This window comes from Saimiri boliviensis, chromosome 4 (genome assembly GCF_048565385.1).
Source record: "Saimiri boliviensis isolate mSaiBol1 chromosome 4, mSaiBol1.pri, whole genome shotgun sequence".
NCBI classification, from domain to species: domain Eukaryota; kingdom Metazoa; phylum Chordata; class Mammalia; order Primates; family Cebidae; genus Saimiri; species Saimiri boliviensis.
The window spans coordinates 130929693-130953423 of record NC_133452.1 but is presented as its reverse complement, the minus strand read 5'-3'; the positions used below and the strand labels follow the sequence as shown (position 1 = coordinate 130953423).

General features: G+C 40.5%; 1 protein-coding gene across 1 annotated transcript; it reads left to right on the top strand.

Moving 5' to 3' along the window:
- Positions 1–4477: 4477 nt before the first annotated feature.
- LOC101041640 (mamu class II histocompatibility antigen, DR alpha chain) lies at positions 4478–10119 on the top strand. The gene is made up of 5 exons (XM_003944305.3): positions 4478–4631; positions 7597–7842; positions 8322–8603; positions 8890–9055; positions 9735–10119. Exons 1-4 carry the CDS (start codon positions 4550–4552, stop codon positions 9042–9044), a joined length of 765 nt encoding a protein of 254 aa, XP_003944354.1. The 5' UTR covers positions 4478–4549; the 3' UTR covers positions 9045–9055; positions 9735–10119.
- Positions 10120–23731: the final 13612 nt, after the last annotated feature.

The window sequence follows — 23731 nt, the reverse complement described above, 5'->3', positions numbered from 1 at the left end:
AACACATCTGAATTCTATAAAACCATTCTGACCTTGATGAGCTTCCATAGTTTACTCATGCAATAGAACATAATGTTTAACTGAAGTTTCCAGACTCTGTTTTATGTGGATGGTTGAGTAAAAGCGTTCCCAATAGCTAAGAAAGGATTCACAGGTGAGGGCCTGTATGTTTTCAGAAGATGAGAACAAAGATGAGAAGATGAGAGCATCAGAATGTCCTGTATCTTAATTTTCTGTGCTGGCTTTGGAGTGGCCAAGATGACAGTGATGAAAGGAACTCTGAAAACAAATTGCCAGAATTTCTAAGAAACAGGAGGTGCTGAGTGAGTGAATCAAGCCATGGAGTGGCCATATGGGGGCAGCTATTAGAGACAACCTCCCTTAGGCTTTTTCGGTGATTTGTCAGGCTAATCTTTTCCTTCAGAGTCTCCCAATTATAAGTTTTAGCTTGTGCCATCTAGAACAGACAAGAACACAGAATTCTAGAACAATCTGACTATAGGCGCTCAAGTTATAGCAATGAAATTTGTAGTTGGCCAGGAGGAAAACATTCTGAGATGTGGACTCAAAGTTTCTAAACACACACACACACACACACACACACACACCCCTGCATTTTCTAATTTACAAAGACTATCCAAGTAAAGAAGGGTAATTGCACACTCCAGGAGGTCTATATAAAGGTAACTCTGATCTTTAAAGCATCAGGTTTCAGGTAGAGGTGAAGAGAGAATGACTCAAACTCAAACTGCCAACCTTCCAGGTTAAAGATGAATCCAATATCATGGAGCCCTTTATTAACACAGGACATGCTAGGAAGGCCCATTAGCCCGCTGTCAATGCATTTGTTGATACCAAGAGTTCACAGTTTTTATTCTGATAGAAATTTCAGCAGACCAGCTTCTGCTACCTCTCAGGATACGAAGAAGTGACACCAGAAAAGATTCTTGTGCTGTAATCCCAGCACTTTGGGAGGCCGAGGAGGGTGGATCACGAGGTCAAGAGATCGAGACCATCCTGGTCAACATGGTGAAACCCCGTCTCCACTAAAAATACAAAAAAACTAGCTGGGCATGGTGGCGCGTGCCTGTAATCCCAGCTACTCAGGAGGCTGAGGCAGGAGAATTGCCTGAACCCAGGAGGCGGAGGTTGCGGTGAGCCGAGATTGCGCCATTGCACTCCAGCCTGGGTAACGAGTGAAACATGGTCTCAAAAAAAAAAAAAAAAAGATTCTTGTGTAGTGAATTGGGAAAGAAGTACCTACATCAATATTCCCGCAGCATCTCTGGTAGGCTCCTTAGTAGGAGAAAAACACCATGAGGACCCTTAGTGCAGAAGGAAAAGCGGGTAGGGGGTGGTGGAAGGGAAACTAAAAGAAGGGGCTGCAGGTTCTCAGAACTCAAACCGCACAAACAAATGAAGTACTGAGGTCTCAGGCTTGATATGGGTCCAGTGTGAAATCTATCTCATCTTCCAGCCCTAACGTATTTCTCCAGAAGAATATGTCCTCTTGTTTTAGACTTGGCACTGTGGGGAACTATGGTGGACATACCACCAACCCAGACACACGTATTTGCATTTAATAATTTTTGTAAAATTTCCATTTGCTTCTCTGGTCCTGTCTATATCTTAGGAAATAGAAGTAAGAATAGTATATCTCCCAGGCTTGCCCTGCCCCAGGCTTCTGAATGTGGTACATTTCTCCAGTGATTTGGGAGGTAGAAGTTAGGCCACAGCCATCTCAGGCACAGGTTTCACAGACATGAGTTTTGGCAGCAGCCTTGTGTTCTAAAGACATTTACTCCCTAGGGGCCCTAGGGGATCTGCAACATCAGCAGAGGCTTCTTATTGGTTCCTGACCCTTTAAAATTAGGGGTCTGCACTGACTTGTGCTCCTCCAGACTCTTTAACAGATTTAAGGGATAATTCCCTGTAATACATTCGGTTCTGCTTAGACTGCTTACAGGGATTCCTATTTGTGGACTGAATTCTCATGGCTATAGTGGCTCCTCACCATTTAATATCACCAAGAAGTCCTCATTCAGGTGCCTTTGGAAATTCCCTCAAACATACAGGAAATTAGAGTTTGAAAGAAAACGAAGAACCATGAGTAGTGTCCAAATAGGAACGTCTCTCCTATCGCAGAGAAAGGGAAGTGAAAGTCTTTTCTCAAGTCTCCCATATTTAGTAATCTCGCAAGAAGAACCAATCAGTGTTTTAGGACTAAACAGTGTCATAAGTTGCTGAGCAACACCTTAGGTTGAATGTGCTATTATGATATGTGAAATGTCTTTGAATTACTGTATATTTCTTAAACACCATTTAAGAACAAGGCATTATGGCAGCCAGCAAAGGGCAGACATAGAAAGTTATATGTTGTTTTGCTTCTAAAAGAGAAGATGACAAGCTTAAATCAAAGGATCAGACTCTCAGCACAGACTGATACCATAGACTCTCATCTGGCCCATTCTCCTGACTCGTTACCTTTCAGGAAAGGTATTTCTGAAAAATCATAAGAGAGACCACGCTGTGGGTCTCCTTTTAGTGATTTAGGAGTTAATGTCACAGTATGTTCAGAGCCCTTTGATATGATCAGACAATCAGTAATGTATAGAGTATTTGTGTTCATGACTTGTGTGGATGGCTGCATGGCAGGATAAGACCTCAGCGCAACAGTGTGGAAAATCCACTCTAAGTAGACGTGTTATGGCTGATATTGAACAATGGACTCACAATCTGATGGGCTCCCTCACTGCCAGGTCAGTCTTCATGGAAGTATTTGTATTCCAGTCCTTTCTATGGAAAAAAAAAAAACAAAACATTTTCCTTTCCTTTTTTTTTTTGAGAGATGGAGTCTTGCTCTGTCGCCCAGGCTGGAGTGACGTGATCTTGGCTCACTGTAACCTCTGCCTCCCAGGTTTAAGTGATTCTCCTGCCTCAGTCTCCCAAGTAGCTGGGATTACAGGTGCATACCACCATGCCCGACTAATTTTTGTATTTTTAGTAGAGACAGGGTTTCACCATGTTGGTCAGGCTGGTCTTGAACTCCTGACCTCGTGATCTGCCTGCCCCAGCCTCCCAAAGTGCTGGGATTATAGGTGTGAGCCATTGCACCTGGCCATTTTTTTTTGGTAACACTATATTTTCGGAACCATGAGAGTCGAAGTGTTTTAATTTTCAGGATTGTCTATGTTGAATGTCAAAATATATTCTTTAGAGCAGATGTTTAATAATCATATGACAGGAGAAAAAACTTTCGTAGTCTTATGACATGAGGGAAGGAATAGTAAAGCCCTCCTGTGGGTTATTATCTCTAATGTTCCCAACAGAATAGCCTTTGCCATCCGGGTGGACTGTCTTATGCCTGTAATCTCAGTACTTTGGGAGGCCAAGGCAGGTGGATCATGAAGTCATGAGTTTGAGACCAGCCCGACCAACATGGTGAAACCCTATTGAGACCAGCCTGACCAGCATGGTGAAACACCATTGAGACCAGCCTGACCAGCATGGTGAAACTCCGTGTCTACTAAAAATACAAGAATTAGCCAGACATGGTGGTGGGTGCCTATAATTCCAGCTACTTGGGAGGCTGAGGCAGGAGAATTGCTTGAACCCGGGAGGCGGAGGTTGCAGTGAGCCAAGGTCACACCACTGACTTCAGCCTGGGTGACAGAGCGAGACTCCATCTTAAAAAAAAAAAAAGGCTTTGCCCACTATACTCTCCCATAATCACCGAAGTGGGTCTTCAAATGAGGTGTGTCCATTAGTAAACTCCAATCTCTCATCATATTTAAGATGGTAGAGATGAGAAGAAGGTAGCTCCTTTACAGCCCACTATTTCCACTAACTACTACTTGTGTTTCAAGATACAACTTTCCGTCCTTCTCCAGTGTTGAGAGTGTTGAACCTCGGAGTTTCTCCTTTGATTTTCTCTAAATGAGGCACAATGCCAGCCATCGCAAGCTCTTGGCCTGAGTTGATCATCTTGAATTCTAGGACTCCAAGAAGCATGAAAGAGCTTCTTTAGTGAAGCCATGTCACTGAATACTGCCAATATTCAGACATTCTCCACGGCCTGACAATACCTTCTATCTGGGTAATTTATTGTCTGTTATACACACTCTCCAGCTGTCATGGCACAGACATATGAACTGTGTTTAGCTCTCACTTTAGGGTGTTTCCATTGATTATATTCTCACTAATGTGCTTCAGGTATATCCCTTTCTAGAACTCTGATTGGGATGAATGAATCTGTCAGTGATTGATCAACATTTTTAAGTACTTGATTTATTGTTGTTGTTGTTCTGCTTGTTTAAGAACTTCTTTATCCAATGAGGTAAATGTCTTGTGTCCTGGACCCTTTGCAAGAACTCTTCCCCTAGCAACAGATGTGTCATCTCAAAGTAGTTTCCTGATTGGCCAAAGCTTAATTGATTTGCATTTTAATCATCAGACTCTATTAAAGCCCACAATCTCTTTTCTTTTATTCTTCTCTGTTCTGTCTCACTCCTGAGGTCTACTGACTCCCAACAGAGCACTCAAGAAGAAAATGGCTGTAAGTGGAGTCTCGGTGCTAGGATTTTTCCTCATGATTGTGCTGATGAGCCCTCAGGAATCATGGGCTATCAAAGGTAGGTGCTGAGGGAGGAAAATCTGGGACAATAGACTATGAAGCATTGGAGAAATGGCCTGTGGACATTTGCAAGATAATCTGGGGAGTGAAAGAAAAGTGTGACAGGTATGATGTGGTCTAAACAGAAAATATAATACATTGTGGTTTGATGGAGTTCTTCCCTCACCACCAATTGAAGTAAGTCAAATTTGGTTTAAAAGAACAAAACTGAGTTGTATATTGATGAATAGCACGGTCCTGCTACAAGCCAAACTGAGGGTTAGGAAGGAAGAATATTTTCTGGCAAGCACTGACAAGTTACATCTCTGGGCTTTAATTATTCTTTCTGGAAAATTAATATAAAAACTGCACAGAGTTTTGCTAGAATTAAATAATAAAAAAAGAAGTTATTAGCACTGTTCTTATCTGAATACATGACACAGTAGTTACTTTTTGGAGTGTAAATTCTTTCAGTATACATTTAGCACTAAATTGTGTTGGAGATTACTAGAAGGAAAAGTCATGAAAGAGCAACAATTTACCCAAGGAAAAGGGGAAGGCAGTCGTGTTGATAAGTTTCTCATGGGACAGTGATAGCCATTTCCTACCTTCCCATCTCCTTGCTGCAGTAGATCTTAGATCGTGTTAACTTGGTAATATTTCTAAGAGAGTAGAAAAATAAGTAAGGAAGCGGGGAGTCTGATGTTGCTCTCTCTCATCTCCAGAGCAACAGTTGTGCTGTTGTCAAGATGTATTGTAGAAAAGTGTTCTTCACCCAGAGTGACTCCCACAGAAGGTGTCAGGTAGACTTGAAATAAGCAAAGTAATAACCCAGCTCCCATATCCATAGTGGCAATTACAGATTTTTATTGCCCAAAAATAGCCGTCCATAGGGATACTTACCTGGAAAGATAGAGGCTCTTCCCTTGTTTTGTGAAGAGGCAGCTAGTATATTTGTGTGTGTTTGCGTAGATGCAGATTCTTTTTTTTTTTTTTAGCTCAATTTAATAATAGTTAAGCTTTTATTGCTTTTTAATATTTTAATAAGACTTTTCATCTCAATTGTGTGGAAATCCATAGCTTAAATAAAGGCATGCAATTAGTGAACATAACAGATACTCTTTAAATAGAAAAGATTAACATGTTGACGATTTAGTCCTGAATGTTAAACCAAAAAAACAAAAAAACTACTGCAAAATTATTACTTCACAATTCTTACAAGAATATGGCTCAAGCCTGTAATCCCAGCACTTTGGGAGGCCGAGGCGGGTGGATCATGAGGTCAAGAGATCGAGACCGTCCTGGTCAACATAGTGAAACCCCGTCTCTACTAAAAGTACAAAAATTAGCTGGGCATGGTGGCGCACACCTGTAATCCCAGCTACTCAGGAGGCTGAGGCAGGAGAATTGCCTGAATCCAGGAGGCGGAGGTTGCGGTGAGCCGAGATTGTACCATTGCACTCCAGCCTGGGAAACAAGAGCAAAACTCTGTCTCAAAAAAAAAAAAAAAAAAAAAAAAAAAAAAAAAAAAGTTCAGCATAGATGCAGATTCTAAATAAATTCTTAGGTTTATCAATACACAGTCAAATATTAAAATCTCTCACCTTATCTTTAAAGGCTAAGGAGAGAAAAAAATCTCTCACTCATCAACACACTCCACAGAGGCAGCATACTCTCCAATTGTAGCTTTCCTTTTTAATGTTGATTATTCCCATGGTGTTGGTTATTCTTAGTGTTAGCCATAATAGAATATGTTCCATTATAACAGTCCCAATTTAAGGAGCATTAAGATAAAAGGTGGAATTGCCAAGGTCAATCCAAACGCGGCCCTTCTCACAGAGGTAACCACCATGTGGGTTTGGATGCAGGGAAGTAGGGGCTCTACAACACTATAAGGACTCAGTCTTAATTTTCAGATTACAGTCTCCAGTTATATTTTCCAAAGATTTGGCCCTTAAATAAAAAGAAGCTTCTGACTCTAAAATGTAAACAGTGCTTGTTACAGGCTTGTTGATATATTAAGAAATTACTTGCCTTATCTCATTTAAACTTAAAAACAAACCCCTGGCCCGGGCACGGTGGCTCATGCCTGTAATCCCAGCACTTTGGGAGGCCGAGGCAGGAGGATTACGAGGTCAAGAGATTGAGACAATCCTGGCTAACATGGTGAAACATCGTTATCTACTAAAAATACAAAAATTAGCCGGGCATGGTGGCATGTGTCTGTAATCCCAGCTACTTGGGGGGCTGAGGCAGGAGAATTGCTTGAACCTGGAAGGTGGAGGCTGCAGTGAGCCAAGATCGTGCTACTGCACTCCAGCCTGGGTGACACAGTGAGACTCTGTCTCAAAAACAAAAACAAACCCCTGACAGGATGGAAACCACAGCAGGACTACATAATAGGAAAACTACACATAAATAGATAGCATAATCTGTTCAGTATCACTAGGTAAGTTGCTGAATAAGAATTCAGGATTTTATTTGATTCCAGAGTTTAAAACCCAGCCTTTCAAACAGGATTTCTCTCTTTTTAGAGTACAATGTTCTGAGAAACAGATGCTCTGGAATTCTGGCCTAAGTGTATTTAGTGCCTGGGTAAAGAGAGGGAGAAAACATTTCTCTTTAGGGGCTGCTGCTGGATTTCTAAGAAGAAAGTAATTTCTCATGGAGAAATTACTCTCATGGAGAGTAACATGGAGTCAAACAACAGCTTCACGGAGGGTTCTTTAGCCCTCATCTCCTTCAATCCACACTCTTTATAACCAGTCCTTCTTCTCTCTTCCCAGCTTTGTTCAGCAGCATATCCTTCACCCAGACCGTGTCTTGTCACTCATCCCTACTTGCCATCATTCCTTCATTTCTCTTGGCCCAATCTCTCCCCACCACCACTTCCTGTCCACATGTATGTGACAGGAAGTGCCACATACACTTCCCTCTCCCGATTCCCCCCACCCAACTCCCTTTCTTTGTTTCTTGCCTTTCAGAAGAACATGTGATCATCCAGGCCGAGTTCTATCTGAACCCTGACCAATCAGGGGAGTTTATGTTTGACTTTGATGGTGATGAGATTTTCCATGTGGATGTGACAAAGAAGGAGACGGTCTGGCGGCTTGAAGAATTTGGGAAATTTGCCAGCTTTGAGGCCCAGGGTGCACTGGCCAACATAGCTGTGGACAAAGCCAACCTGGAAATCATGACAAAGCGCTCCAACAACACTCCGATCTCCAACGGTACCTTCCTCTCTGCTGCATTCCTGGATATGGGAATCCATAGTTTTAAAATAGATGCTTCAGCTTTTTGTGTTAGATTATGGTAACTGATTTTCCCTCTAAGGGGTCTAACTTTCCCGCAAACAAGCCCCAGATTCTCAGGCCGGAGGTCTGAGAACTTTATGGGTTTGTTCCTATCTTGATGTGCTCCAGTGTTGTCTCTGTCACCCATACAGAGTCAACACTTGGGTATCTGAGTTCTTGCTGGGGGAACCAGAAGGGAAGTCCTTGCATATCTTATACCTCAATATTGCCTCAATTTCTTGGAGGAGGGCCTGTCAGAAATTGTTATTTGAGGATATGGCATAGGCTTCTCAAGGCACAATTTCAATGACTTCTTCAGCTTTGGGGGTTTAGATAGGTTTGGACCATAATTCAGCATGGGAGGGAGAGGACTGAGCCTAAGCAGTGATGGCTGATTTCTGTTACGTGTCCTTCAGTTCCTCCAGAGGTAACTGTGCTCACAGACAGCCCTGTGGAACTGGGAGAGCCCAACATTCTCATCTGTTTCGTCGACAAGTTCACCCCACCAGCGGTCAAAGTCACGTGGCTTCAAAATGGAAAACCTGTCACTACAGGAGTGTCAGAGACAGTCTTCCTGCCCAGGGAAGACCACCTTTTCCGCAAGTTCTACTATCTCCCTTTTCTGCCCTCAACTGAGGACATTTACGACTGCAAGGTGGAACACTGGGGCTTGGATGAGCCTCTTCTCAAGCACTGGGGTATGGACCATCACTCGATCTCCTTTATTTCAACATTTTCTCCTATGATGTTTGTGTAGAACTCAGTGTCCTAACTGTTTCATAATATCTGCTATAATCAATATACCTGTCTTCTCCTATTACCCAGCTTCCTCCACTTTTTAATCTGCAATTCCCTCAATACATCATTCTGTCTTTGTCTTCTCTGATCTATGAATAATTATTCTCTTTATTCAGTATCTTACCTTTGGTTCTGTTACACCTTCCCACACTCATTACCATGTACTCTGCCTTATTTCCCCCACAGAGTATGATGCACCAAGCCCTCTCCCAGAGACTACAGAGAATGTGGTGTGTGCCCTGGGCCTGATTGTGGGTCTGGTGGGCATCGTCGTTGGGACCATCTTCATCATCAAGGGTGTGCGCAAAAGCAATGCTACAGATCGCAGGGGGCCTCTGTGAGGTGCATGAAGGTGGGTTACGTGTGGTCAGAGGAAGACATACGTGGAGGTATCTGAGGGAGGAAAACAGGATGGGGAAAGAAAATGCAATGCATTTGAGAGACAAGATAGGAACAGATGTGGCTCTTGATTTCACTTTGCTAGAACGAATCAGACATTGGTATCATGTGGTATCCCAAAGCTTCAGGGTCTCTCATCCCTTTCCATAGATGGGCGCCCAGATCACGGCTCCAGTCTTAGAAATTGTCTCCAGTACCTAAATCATCTCCAGTATCTACATTGTTTCATATTAGAATACTGAGTCTAAGTATCCAGAAATATAAACCTCAAGATTTGGGCACATCCTAGCTTATATTTCCTGGGGCAGATCATCAGTTCAGAAGCATTTCCAGATCCCGGCTCCTTTGGAATGAAGGTAGATTCATTGCATAACATGGGAATCTCTTAGAGACCAGTGCCTTCTTTTGCTCCTTTAGTCTCAAATGTAGTATCAGAAACTGTAAAATAAGGTAAATCATAGTTGCTTATTATGTTCAGTTGGAGAGTAAGGTATATAGTTGATGTTGGAAAGGTTAGATGAACATTGAAAGACTTTTGTAAAGTCAAAGGATTAAGAGAGAAGAAGGAATCTGAAGCAAAGAGCTCAGAACTCATCCTAAACTCCGTAGTAACTGTGTGTGTCTTGCTATAGGTGATGGTGTTTCTTAGAGAGAAGATCATGGAAGAAACTTCTTTAAAAAGCTTTACAAAGCTGCAGTATTCCGATCCTTGACCTCAGTTGAAAACAATAATCTTCAGCATTTTCCAGCCCTGTAGCCACCCCAAGCATGGTTATGCATCCTCAATTGCTCCATGCTCTAACATCTAGCTGGCTTCCCTGTCTATTGCCTTTCCTGTATTTGTTTTCCTTTATTTTCCGTCATTTTATTGTTGCCATCCAATGCCTCTGGAATAAAACATGCTATGGAACTTTCTGAACATCCCATGGGGGCATCTCTTGTGTGCTTATTGTTTCAGATCTCCTCAAACTGTGATGTTATTGAACACAATAAACTATTTGATAATCTTGAGTGGAATTTTTGGTGTTTAGGCCAGTTCTTTGTGTGGCAGTGGGGGATGGGGAGTCAGTGCTGGGAAATCTATGTGATCCTTTCCTCATAAGATCTCTGAATGTTGAATTTATCTTATAAGTTCTGGAATTCATCAGACATATCCCGATTCATCGGGGCTTGGTCTCATTTTGTGCACCTGCCAGCAATCCTCTTGTGGTCTAGTCCTCATCAGGAAAACCTAAAGTGGGATTGGTTTGTTGGGAGATCTCTACAGAGCAATGACATAACTGCATCTTCAGTAGAGTGAATCTGAAACCCCAAGGTATGGCCTCTGAGAATGCGTGGGATGGAGGGGAGCAGATAGGGCTAGAGTGGGGAGAAAGAAGATAGGAGGATCCATAAACATTACAGGATTTACATGTCAACTTTGTTCATTCCAGACTTAATGAGCAAAGAAACTGGACACTGAAGATTGACCTTACCCAGTCTATTAGACATAGTTTCAGATGCCTATTTTATTTTGGGGAGAGCAGTCTGATTCTTGAAACCATCTTCTATTTGAAGATGTGTCTTTAAGTGGAAAAGCCGAGTGAAATTTGGGGTTGGGGAGAAAGATATGACATTAAGATGAGAGGAAAGAATATTTGAAACACAGTGAACTATTGTTCATTTGTCTATAAAACTATGACTTGATATTTATTTCTAAAATAGTTTCCAGAGCCTGCCATACACCATAAGGATTAGCTTATTCATGACAGTGTGATAGACTGCAAATAATTGCTGTTGAAATGAGTTAGGCTTGGGTTTCATCTTGGCTGTATCATTTACTAGCTATGTTTTCACTGGTATCCTACTTAACTTAGCCTCACATTACTCATGAAAATACTGGTGTTAATTTTTACTACATTGAGTTATTATCAGAATTAAAAAGAAAATTCAACCAAAGTGATTAGATACGTGCTTAGTGATAATAAAATATCGCAAAAAATTATACATTCTGTTGTTCTCAAAATTTCTACAGCCTGATGATAAAAATCTAGGAGAAGCTAAACAAAACAAGGATAAATCAAAGCATCATGACCTGCTAAGACTTACTAATAAATAAGAAGTTTCTTGGCGGGGCGTGGTGGCTCATGCCTGTAATCCCAGCACTTTGAGAGGCTGAGATGGGCGGATCATGATGTCAGGAGATCGAGACCATCCTGGCCAACATTATGAAACCCCATCTCTACTAAAAATACAAAAATTAGCCTGGTGTGGTGGTGGGTGCCTGCAATCTCAGCTACTCAGGAGGCTGAGGCAGGAGAATCACTTGAACCCAGGAGGGGGAGGTTGCAGTACATAGAGATTGCATCACTGCACTCCAGCCTGGTGACACAGCAAGACTCCATCTCGAAAAAAAAAAGGTGTCTTTACTGATGGTTCAGAGAATCATAGCAGAATCTTGAGACTATTGAAGGCAGAATAGGTTTGAGTGTCTTTGTGTCTTTCTTACATGACTACAAATTTTATTATAAAATAACACAGAGAATACACTAAAACTCAGACAAGTGTGGAATACAAAAGCAAAAAGCAAACCCATATACTACCAAGTAAGAAAACCATTTTTGCAGACTTTCATTTTTAGAGCTGTTTTAATTTAACAGAAAAATCACAGAAAGTGTATAGAGAGTTTCTCCATCCCGTTTCTACAATGCTTAACATCTTGTATTTAATTTAACAGAAAAATCACAGAAAGTGTATAGAGAGTTTCTCCATCCCCAGTTTCTACAATGCTTAACATCCTGTATTAACGTGATACAATTAATTACAATTGATGAACCAATACTGATAATTATTATTAACTAAAGTTCATAGTTATACTAGGGTTCATTCTGTATTATGTCAGAATGTATATACAGTCGTATGGGTTCTGACAAATACATAATGTCATATATTCACCATTACAGGATCTTACAAAATAGCTTCACTCATCTAAAAATGTCCCAGGCTCCATCTACTCATCCCTCCTTCCTCCCTCTAAACCATTGGCATTCACTGACCTATTTACTATTATTTTGCCTTTATAGATGTCACGTACTTTTAATAATGCAGTATAGAGCTTTTCAGATGAAATTCTTTCGCTTAGCCTTATGCATACAGGTTTCCTGCATATATTGTCATAGCTTGATAGCTCATTTTTCCCTAATGTTAAATAATATTCCATTGTATGGATGTACTATGGTTTAATTACCCATTCATATATTAAAGGACATCTTGGTTGCTTCTAATTTTTGGCAATTATGAATAAAGCTGCTATAAACATCCATGAACAGATGTTTGTGCAGACCTAAGTTTTCCATTTTGGATAAATACATAGAAGTACAATTGCTGGATCATATGTTAAGAGTATGTTTAGCTTCATAACAAACAACCAGAATATCTCACAAATGGCAGTATCATTTTGCATTCCTACCATCAATGAATGAGAGACCTTGTTGTTCTATATCTTTGCCAGGATTTGGTACTCTGGGGTTTGGGATTTCAGCAAGAAAGCCACTTTAATTTTTTTTTAGCTTTAAAATAATTATAGATTTCTGTGAAATTGAAAAGATGGTACAGAGATATTCTGCATATGCCTTCACTCAGTTTCTCCAAATGTTTATATTTTAAGTAACTACAGCATAGTAGCAAAACCAAGAAAATACCTTGATAAAATGTGTGTATAGTTTTATGCATGTCTTACCACATTTGTAGATTCATGTAGTCACCAGCACAATCAAGTACAGAGCTATTCCACATCACAGAGATCTTCATGGTTCCCTTTATAGTCAGATTTCCCCCCACACAATCACCTTAACAACTTAAAACCACTAATTTCTTCTCTATTAATTTCTAGAATAGTGTCATTTTGAAAATACTAGTTAAATGGAATCTTGCAGTATGTGACTGGTGCTTTTTACTTAGCACAATATCCTTGAGATCCATCCAAACTTTTGCATGTATTGACAATTTGTTTTTTTTTCTTAATTGCTAAGTCATTTAATTCCATGGTCTAAATGCAGCACAGTTTGTTTATTTGCCTATTGAACGACATTTTAGCTGTTTCTAGTTTGGGGCCACTATAAATAAAGTTGTTTTGAACATGTGTGTAAGGTTTTTCTATGAGCATGAGTTCACCGGTTTTCACTTCTCTGGTATAAATGTCTGGGATGTAATTCCTGGGTCATATGGCAAATACATGTTTAGTTTTTCAAGAAACTGCCAAACTGAGCCAAATATGATGGCTATATCTGCAATTCCAGCACTTTGGGAGGTTGAGAAGGGAGGATAAATTGAGCTCAGGAGTTTGAGACCAGTCTGACAACATACCAAGACCCTAGTGTCTACAATTTTTTTTTTTTTTAAGACAGTCTCACTCTGTTGCCAGGCTGGAGTGCAGTATCACGATCTTCACTCACAGCAACCTCTGTCTCCTGGGTTCAAGAGATTTTCCTGCCTCCAGAGTAGCTGAGATTACAGGCACTCACCACCATGTTGGGCTAATTTTTGTATTTTTAGTAGAGGTGGGGTTTCACCATGTTGGCCAGGATGGTCTTGATTGCCTGCCTTGGCCTCCCAAAGTGCTGTAAGGAAAAAAGGAAGGGAGGGAAGAAAGAAAGAAGGTAAGGAGGAAGGAAGGAAGGGAGGGAGGAAGAAAGAGAAAGAAAAAAGAAAGAAGGAAGGAGGGAAGGAAGTAAGAAAGAAAAAGAAAGAAAGAAAGAATGAAAGAAAGACTGATAAACTATTTTCTAATTGCTTTGGGGAGTATGGCCACTTTTGTGATATTGATTATTCCTTTCTTTCTTTCTTTCTTTCTTTTTTTTTTTTTTTAATTTTTTAACTGAGTCTCTGTCTGTTGCCTGGGCTGGAGTGCAATGGTGCAATCTTGGCTCACTGCAACCTCTGCTCCCTGGTTCAGGTGATTCTCCTGCCTTGGCTTCCCTAGTAGCTGGGATTACAGGTGTACACTGCCAAACTCAGATAATTTTTTTGTAGTTTTAGTAGAAACAGAGTTTTGCCATGCTGGCCAGGCTGATCTCAAAACTCCTGACCTCAGGTGGTTCACCCACCTCAGCCTCCCAAAGTGCTGGGATTACCTGCATGAGCCAATGAGCCCAACCGCTATTGATTCTTCCTGTCCATGAGCATAATGTTTTTTCCATTTATTTGTGTCATCTCTGATTTCTTTGAACAGTGGTTTGTAGTTCTCCTTGTAGAGATCTTTCACCTCCCTGGTTAGCTGTCTTCCTAGGTATTTTGCATGTGTGCCAGTTGTGAATGGGATTATGTTCCTGATTCTTAGCTTGGCTGTTGTTGGCATATAGGAATGTTAGTAATTTTCACACATTAATTTTGTATGCCAAGACATTGTTGAAGTTGTTCATTACCTTAAAGAGCTTTTGGGCTGCGACTACGGGGTTTTCTTGATATAGAATCATGCTATCTGCAAATAGGCATAGTTTGACATCCTCTCTTCCTTTTTGGATGCCCTTTCATTCTTTTTCTTGCATGACTGCCTTGGCCAAGACTCCAATAGTATGTTGGGTAGGAGTAGTGAGAAAGGGTATCCTTGCCTTGTGCTGGTTTTCAAGGGAAATGCTTCCAGCTTTTGCCCATTTAGTATGGTACTAGCCGTGGGGTTGTCAAAGATGGCTCTTATTAAGTTATCTTCATTTAATACTCAGTTTATTAAGAGTTTTTAACATGAAGCAATACTGAATTTTATCAAAGGCCATTCCTGCATCTATTGAGATAATCATGTGGTTTTTGTCTTTAGTACTGTTTATGTAATGAATCAAACTTATTGATTTGCATACATTGAAGTAACCTTGCGTTGCCAGAATAAAACATACTTGATCATAGTAGATTAGCTTTTTAATATACTGCTGTATTGGGTTTGCCAGTGTTTTGTGGAGGATTTTTGCATCAATCCTCATCAATAACATTAGCCTGAAGTTTTCTTTTTTGTATACATCTTTGCCAGGTTTTGGTACCAGGATGCTGACCTCATAGAATGAGTTAGAGAGGCATCCCTTCTCCTCAATTTTTTGGGAATAATTTAAATATGAATGGTACCAGCTCTTATTTAGCTGTCAATTTGTCTGGTCCTGGGCTTTTTTTTGGTTAGTAGTCTACCTAATACTGATTTAATTTCTGAGCTCATTATTAGTCTGTTGAGGGATTCAATTTCTTTCTGGTTCAGTCTTGGGAAGGTGTATGTGTCCAGAAATTTATCCATTTCTTCTAGATTTTCTAGTTTATGTGCATAGAAGTGTTTATAATGTTCTTTGATGGTTGTATTTCTGTGGGGTCAGTGGTAATAGCCCCATTGTCATTTCTGAGTGTGATTATTTGAATATTCTCTCTTTTCTTTATTAGTCTAACTAGAGGTCTGTATTTTTTTAATTAAATTTTTCAAGAAACCAACTCCTGGATTCATTGATTTTTTTGAGTGTTTTATTTTTCTGTCTCAATTTCCTTCAGTTCGGCTCTGACTTTGGTTACTTCTTATCTTCTGCTAGCTTTGGGATTGATTTGCACCTGGTTGACTAGTACTTTTAGTTGTGATATTCAGTTGTTAGATTGAGATCTTTCTAACTTTTTCCACTGGGCATTTGATGTTGTATATTTTCCTCTTAACACTGCCTTAGCTGTGTCCCAGAGATTCTGGTATGTTGTATCTTTGCTCTCATTAGTTTTAAAGAACTTCTTGATTTCTGCCTTAATTTCATTATTTACACAAAAGTCATTCAGGAGCAGGTTGTTCAATTTCCGTGTAATTGTATGGTTTTGAGTGAATTTCTTAGTCTTAATTTCTAATTTGATTACATTGTAGTCTGAAAGATTGTTTGTTATGATTTCAGTTCTTGTGCATTTACTGAGTAGTATTTTACTTCCAATTATGTGATCACTTTTAGAGTATGTGCCATGTAGTGATGAGAATGTATATTTTGTTGTTTTGGCTTAGAGAGTTCTATAGATGTCTATCAGGTCCATTTGATTCAGTGCTGAATTCAAGTCCTAAATATGTTTAATTTTTGTCTCATTTATCTGTCTAATATTGTCAGTGGGTTGTTAACATCTCTCAGTATTATTACATGGGAGTCTAAGTTTCTTTGAAGGTCCCTAAGAACTTGTTTTATAAATCTGGGTGTTCCTGTGTTGGGTGCTGATATGGTTTGGCTGTGTTCCCACCCAAATCTCATCTTGCATTGTAGCTCCCACAATTCTCACATCCCATGGGAGACACCTGGTGGTGGGAGGTAATTCTGAATGGGAGTGGGTCTTTCCTGTGGTATTCTCATGATAGTGAGTAAGTCTCATGAGAGCTGATAGTTTTATAAAGGGGAATTTCCCTGCACAAGTTCTATTCTCTTTTCTGCCACCATGTGAGATGTGACTTTCACCTTCCACCATGATTGTGAGGCCTCCCTAGCCATGGAGAACTGTGAGTCCATTAAACCTCTTTCTTTTGGAAATTCCCCAATGTCAGGTATATCTTTATCAGCAGCATAACAATGGACTAATACAGTAAACTGGTGCCAGTAGAGTGGAGTGCTGCTGAAAACATTCCTGAAAATGTGGAAGTGACTTTGGAACTGGGTAACAGGCAGAGGTTGGAACAGTTTGGAGGGCTCAGAAGAAGACAGGAAAATGTGGCAAAGTTTGGAATTTCCTAGAGACTTGTTGAATGACTTTGCCCAAAATGCTGACGGTGATGTGGACAATAAAGTCCAGGCTGAGGTGGTTTCAGATGGAAGTGAGGAACTTATTGGAACAAAGATGACTCATTATGTTTTAGCAAAGAGACTGGTGACATTTTGACTCTGTCCCAGAAATTTGTGGAACTTTGAACCTGAGAGAGATGATTTAGGGTATCTGGCAGAAAATATTTCTAAGGCGCAAAGCATTCAAGAGGTGACTTGGGTGCTGTTAAAGCCATTCAGTTTTATTAGGAAATAATAAAAAGCATACAAATTTGGAAAATTTTCAGCCTACCAATGTGATAGAAAAGAAAATCCAATTTTCTGAGAAGGATACCATCATTCTCAGCAAACTGACACAAGAACAGAAAACCAAACACCGCATGTTCTCACTTATAGGCAGGTGTTGAACAATGAGAACACATGGACACAGGGAGGGGAACATCATACACTGGGGTCTGTTGTCAGGTGAGGAGCTAGGGGAGGGATAATGGGGGATGGGGAGATTGGGGAGGGATAAAATTGGGAGAAATACCTAATGTAGGTTATGGGGGGATGGAAGCAGCAAACCACCATGGCATGTATATACCTATGTAACAATCCTGCAAGATCTGCACATGTTCCCCACGACCTAAAGTATAATAAAAAAATAAAATAAAATAAAAAATAAAAATAAGTAAAAACAAATAAATAAAGAAGGGGCCCCTGGGGCTCAGGAGGGCTAAGGTCACTTGCCCAAGGTCAGACAGACATCATTTTCACATGTTCACTAACTTTCCTTAAGGCACTTAGGGATATAATAACAGGATATACAAAAAAAAAATCAAATTTTCTGAGGATAAATTCAAGCCAGCTGCAGAAATTTGCATGAGTAAAGAGGAACTGAATGCTAATCCCCAAGACATCGAGGAAAATGTCTTCAAGGCATGTCAGAGGTCTTGACTGCAGCCCCTCCCATCACAGTCCTGGAGACCTAGGAGAAAAAAATGGTTTCTTGGGCTGGGCCCAGTGTCTCCATGCTGTATGTAGTCTAGGGACTTGGTGCTCTGTGTCTCAGCTACTCCAGCTGTGACTAAAGGGGTTAACAGAGAGCTTGGGCCACAGCTTCAGAGGGTGCAAACCCAAAGCCTTGGCAGCTTCCACGTGGTGTTGAGCCTGTGGGTACACAGAAGTCAAGAATTGAGGTTTGGGAACCTCCACCTAGATTTCAGAGGATGTTTGGATGTTAAAACAGAAGTTTGCTGCCTGGGCAGGGCTCTCATGGAGAACCTCTGCTAGGGCAGGGTAGAAGGGAAATGTGGATTGGGCACCCTCACACAGAGTTCCCACTGGGGCAGTGCCTAGTGGAGCTGTGAGAAGAGGAACACCATCTTCCAGACTCCAGAATGGTGGATCTACTGACAGCTTGCACTGCGCACCTGAAAGTTGCAAACACTCAATGCCAGCCCATGAAAGCAGCCAGGAGGGAGCCTGCATCCTGCAAAGCCACAGGGGCAGAGATTCCCAAGACCAGGGGAACCCACCTCTTGTATCAGCATGACCTGGATGTGAGATATGGAGTCAAAGGAGATCATTTCTCTGAAGCTTTAAGACTTAACTGCTCTGCTGGATTTCAGACTTGCATGGGGCCTACAGCCTCTTCATTTTGACCAATTTCTCCCATTTGGAACAGGTATATTTATCCAATGCCTATACCTTCATTCTATGTTATAAGTAACTAACTTGCTTTTGATTTTACAGGTTCATAGGCAGAAGGGACTTGCCTTGTCTCAGATGAGAATTTGGACTGTGGACTTTGAGTTAATGTTGAATTAAGACTTTAGGGCATTGTTGGGAAGGCATGATTGGTTTTGAAGTATATGAGGACATGAGATTTGGGAGGGGCCAGGGGTGGAATGATATGGTTTGGCTGTGTCCCCACCCAAATCTCACCTTGAATTATAGCTCCCATAATTCCCACGTGTTGTGGGATGAACCTGGTGAAAGAGGTAATTGAATCATGGGGTAGGTCTTTCCCATGCTATTCTTGTGATAGTGAATAAGTCTCATGAGATTTGATGGTTTTATGAAGGAGAGTTTCCCTGAGCGAGTCTTCTCCTCTTGTCTGCTTTTTTTTCCCCACTGAAACTAAGATTGCAATCCCTGTCTTTTTCCTGTTTTCTATTTGCTTAGTTGACTTTATTCATCCCTTTATTTTCAGTCTACAGCAGACAAGGGAAGACATGTGCCTCTCACCTTCCATCATGATTGTGAGCCTCCCCAGCCATGTGAAACTGCAATTCCATTTAACCTCTTTCTTTTGTAAATTGCCCAGTCTCAGGTATGTCTTTATCAGCAGCATGATAATGGACTAATATAGTCGTATATATATATTTAGGATAGTTCAATCTTCTTGTCGCATGGAACCCTTGACCATTATATAATGCCCTTTTCTGTCTTTGTTGTTGTTGTTGTTGTTGAGATGGAGTCTCACTTTGACACCCAGGCTGGAGTGCAGTGATGCAATCTTGGCTCACTGCAACCTCCACTTCGTGGGTTCAAGTGATTCTCTTGTCTCAGTCTTCTGAGTAGCTGAGAGAGAACACAAAACCTAAAACTGCTGCAGGTGTCTTCCTACCATCTCAGGGAAGCTGACGTGCTATAAAGAGATGAGTTATGAAGTTCCAGGATCACTGGTGATGCCACTGGCCTGCTTAACTGGGCAACCCTGGAGATGCCCTGCCTTAGATCGATCTGCTATGTGAGACAAAGAGTTAAAGAAAAAGCTAATTAGATTGGATTTTCTGCTACTAGCAGCAGAAAGCATTTTTATGGAAATATTCATTCCATACATTTTAATTCTACCTTATAATTTCACACCACAAGTTTCACATAAAGTGAGACAAATCTTTTCTTCATCTCAGCAAATAAAGCAAGAGTAAAGTTGCAACTGTGGGATCAAACAGAACAGACATGATTAGAAACTTATTAAATTCTTATAGGATAAGACACTTTGCACAAATAACATATAATTAAAATATACATAAAATAAACTTTGAATAGATATTAAAATAATAGCTGTCTCTGACAGATGAAAAATCATATTCAAATAATTATTAGTTTGAAATAAGCTTCTGAATTATCTTCTTTTTGCTCTTCAGACAGAACACAATAACAGAGCCTTCCGTCTTCTTAACCAGTTCATTTGTCTTCTAAGAAATCCATACAACTCCCTTATAATAAATATTATTGAACTCTATGCAATTAGAAATAGAACTAACACTGATTTAAAATCACAGATTCACAATGTTTTAGATGGTAAAAATGTTGATTTACTTTCTAGCTTGTTTCTCATTATGAACTTGTCAAGTTTGTTTCAGTTTTAGACTTTTCAGTTTTCATGCACTGCCTTTTGAAACTTTTGATTTACATTAAAAAAATTGATAAGTTAAAATTGCATAGTGTATTTACGGTATATAGCATGATGTTTTGACGTATGCCTACAATGTAGAATGACTAAATCAAGATATTTAATAGATCTATGAACCCACATAGTTATCATCTATAAGGGAAAACCATTATTATATTGGGATGTAATCTTGAATTTTTCTTTTTATCCTATTTCTTGTCCTTGTAGTTATATGAAGCAGATATTTTTTCACTCCATGTTTATTCCAGAAAAATTTAATAACATAACATATGAAGTGAGTTCAGATTTATGAGAGGCAGCAAGGGTTGGGTACAAAGGGGACCAGGAAAGAATGAAGATGAGATATTGCCATCAATACTGGGACTTTCAAGCCAAGGAAAGAGGCTGAGAAAGCCACCAGGGAGGACATTTTCTGCAAAGTAATTGAACCAGGAGGACACCAGGTCCTGAGAAAGCTTTCCTTTTGAGGAAGAACAGAAGGCCAAGTAGGCAACCTTTTCATGCTTCCAAGCTAGGTTTAAAGGTTCTTTCCTGAGTATCATCACCTTCAGTTCAGGGGGCCTGCAGAATACAGAGGAGAGTGTTGTTTTCAGACCTAACTCTACCAAAATCTTCTTCTTGCTTCTTCTAGGACCTCACAAGAGAGAAGGAAGAAGAAACGAAAATATTTTTAAGTATCCCTGAGCCACTGCTACCTTAGAGCACAGACCTTTTACTAAGTGGAGAGAAGAAGCTTTAGCATAAACTATATGAGTAGAAATTTGGATCCAAAGTGTTTCTCATTATTTGTCTCATGACTTGTCACCTCCATCATCTTTCTAGGAAAGCTGAATCTGTCTCTAAAAATGGATTAAAGGTCATTACCTGTTGGCTGAAGTCCAGAGTGCCCTGGAAAACAGAGGGAAAGATATATACTTAAAAGATATGGAAGGAAGTCTTTCCCCAAAAACAAAGTTCCAAACTCCAAATTTCCCACCTGAAATATCTCTAACACTATAACCCACAACAGCCAGGGCAGAGAAGAGAGCAGAAACTGAGATGGTGTGACCCATGAAGATTTCATCACACACACACACAGTGTAATGACATTAGTCTTAGTGTCTCTTCTCTCATTTGCTCCAGAGTTTCAAACTAAGCTCCCCATGCTTGTTAACCTTTCTCTTATCTCTGCAGGACATAAGCCCTCATGCTGTGACACAGTAGCCATGGACTGTTGATTTCTAGATTTCCAGGAAATTTGAGATCAACTGAGGAAAGAAAGGCTTAATAATGGGCCACTGACACACTGGGAACTAATCTCAGCAGAGTCATATTTCTTCCTCCAGAGAGGCCCATGGAGATAGCCAGCCTCCAAAGGCTCCTCACCTTTCTGATTCCTGAAGTAGATGAACAGCCCTGCCCCAAGGAAGAGCAGGCCCAGCACAAAGCCCCCGACTCCACTCAGCATCTGGCTCTGTCCAGATTCAGACTGTGCTCCTAAGAGAAGAAGCCAGGTTTTGTGATTTTTATCCCTAATCCAACTTCTCCAATTGAAACCATGAGATTCAGAGTTTTGATAATGGGAGAAGAAAGGCACCCTGGAGGAACCAAAATAACTGGCCAAAATACCTGGAATAACTGGAAAAAAGATTTTAAAATCACTTTGGGTAGCTGAAATGCTCAGGAATTGAACTCATTCAAATATCACAGCCCAACATAAGGCACAACTTCAGCATCTGATTCAAGAAAATCCCTGGGACTTGCTGGGTGCAGTGGCTCACACTTGTAATTCCAGCACTTTGGGAGACCAAGACAGGTGGATCATGAGGTCAGGAGATTGAGACCAGCCTAGCTAATATGGTAAAACCCTGTCTTTACTAAAAATATAGAAATTAGCCAGGTGTGGTGGCATGCGCCTGTAGTCCCAGCTATTCAGAAGGCTGAGGAAGAATTGTCTTCTAGGCATGGTTGCTTCTCCAGAGGGTATAGGTGTTCCTAGAAACTATTCTAGGACTATTCCCAGTGACCTGTGTTGAAGATAGAAGAACATTCAGCAATTGAAAATATGATGTGGGAGAGGAGAAACCTGACAGTCAAGGATAATCAAAGTCCCCTTCTTGGTGGGTTGAGAAATTTATGAGGTCCAGAAGCTGGTCACTCCATTGCACTATGGGTGGGCTCATCATACTTGAGTGCTCCACTTGGCAGGTGTAAATCTCTCTACTCTGAATAACTGTTTCAATCATCACCAGGATCTGGAAGGTCCAGTCTCCATTGTGGATCAGGCCTGTGGAGACCACCCCAGCCTTCTTTTCCTGGCCATTCTGGAACCACCTGACTTTAACGCTGTCTGGATAGAAATCACTCACAGAGCAGACCAGGTTGTGGTGCTACAGGGGCTGGGTCTTTGCAGGATACACAGTCACCTTATGCTGGACTGAGAAAAAACACAGAGACTATGTAAGGAAGACAGAGTAAATCTTCTTGGTTGGCTTTCTCTCTGCCTCTCTCCAAACCCTGGATCAGGTCTCAGCCAGGCCTCCATCAAAGTAGGCCATGGTCTCACAGTGTTGAGAGCCTGGCATTTAATCTTCACAGAGCAGACCCATTAGATTTGAGAGATGCTGAAGAAAATTGTGTTTGCTTTTTTCATAGCTTGAAACTGTTATTCATTATCAAAGTGTTAAAAATCCTTGAAAACATATAATGTATTTACTAAATGTTTCATTTCTGGAGCCAGGCTGTCTAACTCAAGTCCAGGCTCTGCCTCTTACTGATTGGTCCTGAAAGAGATTTTCAATTCCTCCACGCCTCAACTTTCTCACCTATAATGGAAGTTAACAATACTAATTTCCCTACTGGGGCTATGTGAGGATCAATGTGCCTAAGCTGTATAAAACAATGACTGAATGTAGCCCTGAATTTTGGTTAGCTATTTTTAATAATATGATTGAAAATGGTATGGATAGACTGGGGGATGGCAGTAGGGGAAATGGGGAGATGGAGTATGGAGTTTTAACTATGCTCCTCCATGCACTCATATCTTAGAACACTGGAGAAATTGTTCTGCCACTGGGAAGGAGGAACAGACAGAAGTGACTCTCTACCTCTTTGAGTTGAGTCCCTAGAAAAGTTGTAAGTCCTACAGGAGAGCGAAACGAGTAAGAAAAGTTCTCATATTTACATTCAGGCCATCAATCTACCTCCGCTGTAAAACAAGAATAACTATGTTAGAACTATAATCTAACTGCCTCTCTTTCTAGATGGATATTTGAGGCCAGAGAAGAGTCTGGGGCAGTGTGTTTAATGCCTATGACAATTCCTGACACTAGCATCCCCTCAGTAAATACAATTATTTTAAAAGAAAAAAGGATAAACTGGAGGCAATATTTTTATAATATTACAAAATGATAGATGTAAGATTGAGTTGTAAATCATTGCCAAAAATTTTGCAATATATTTCATTAAATAAAAATGTTCAAATTTGGAGAATAATTTTGAAAATAATATGAACTAAAATTTG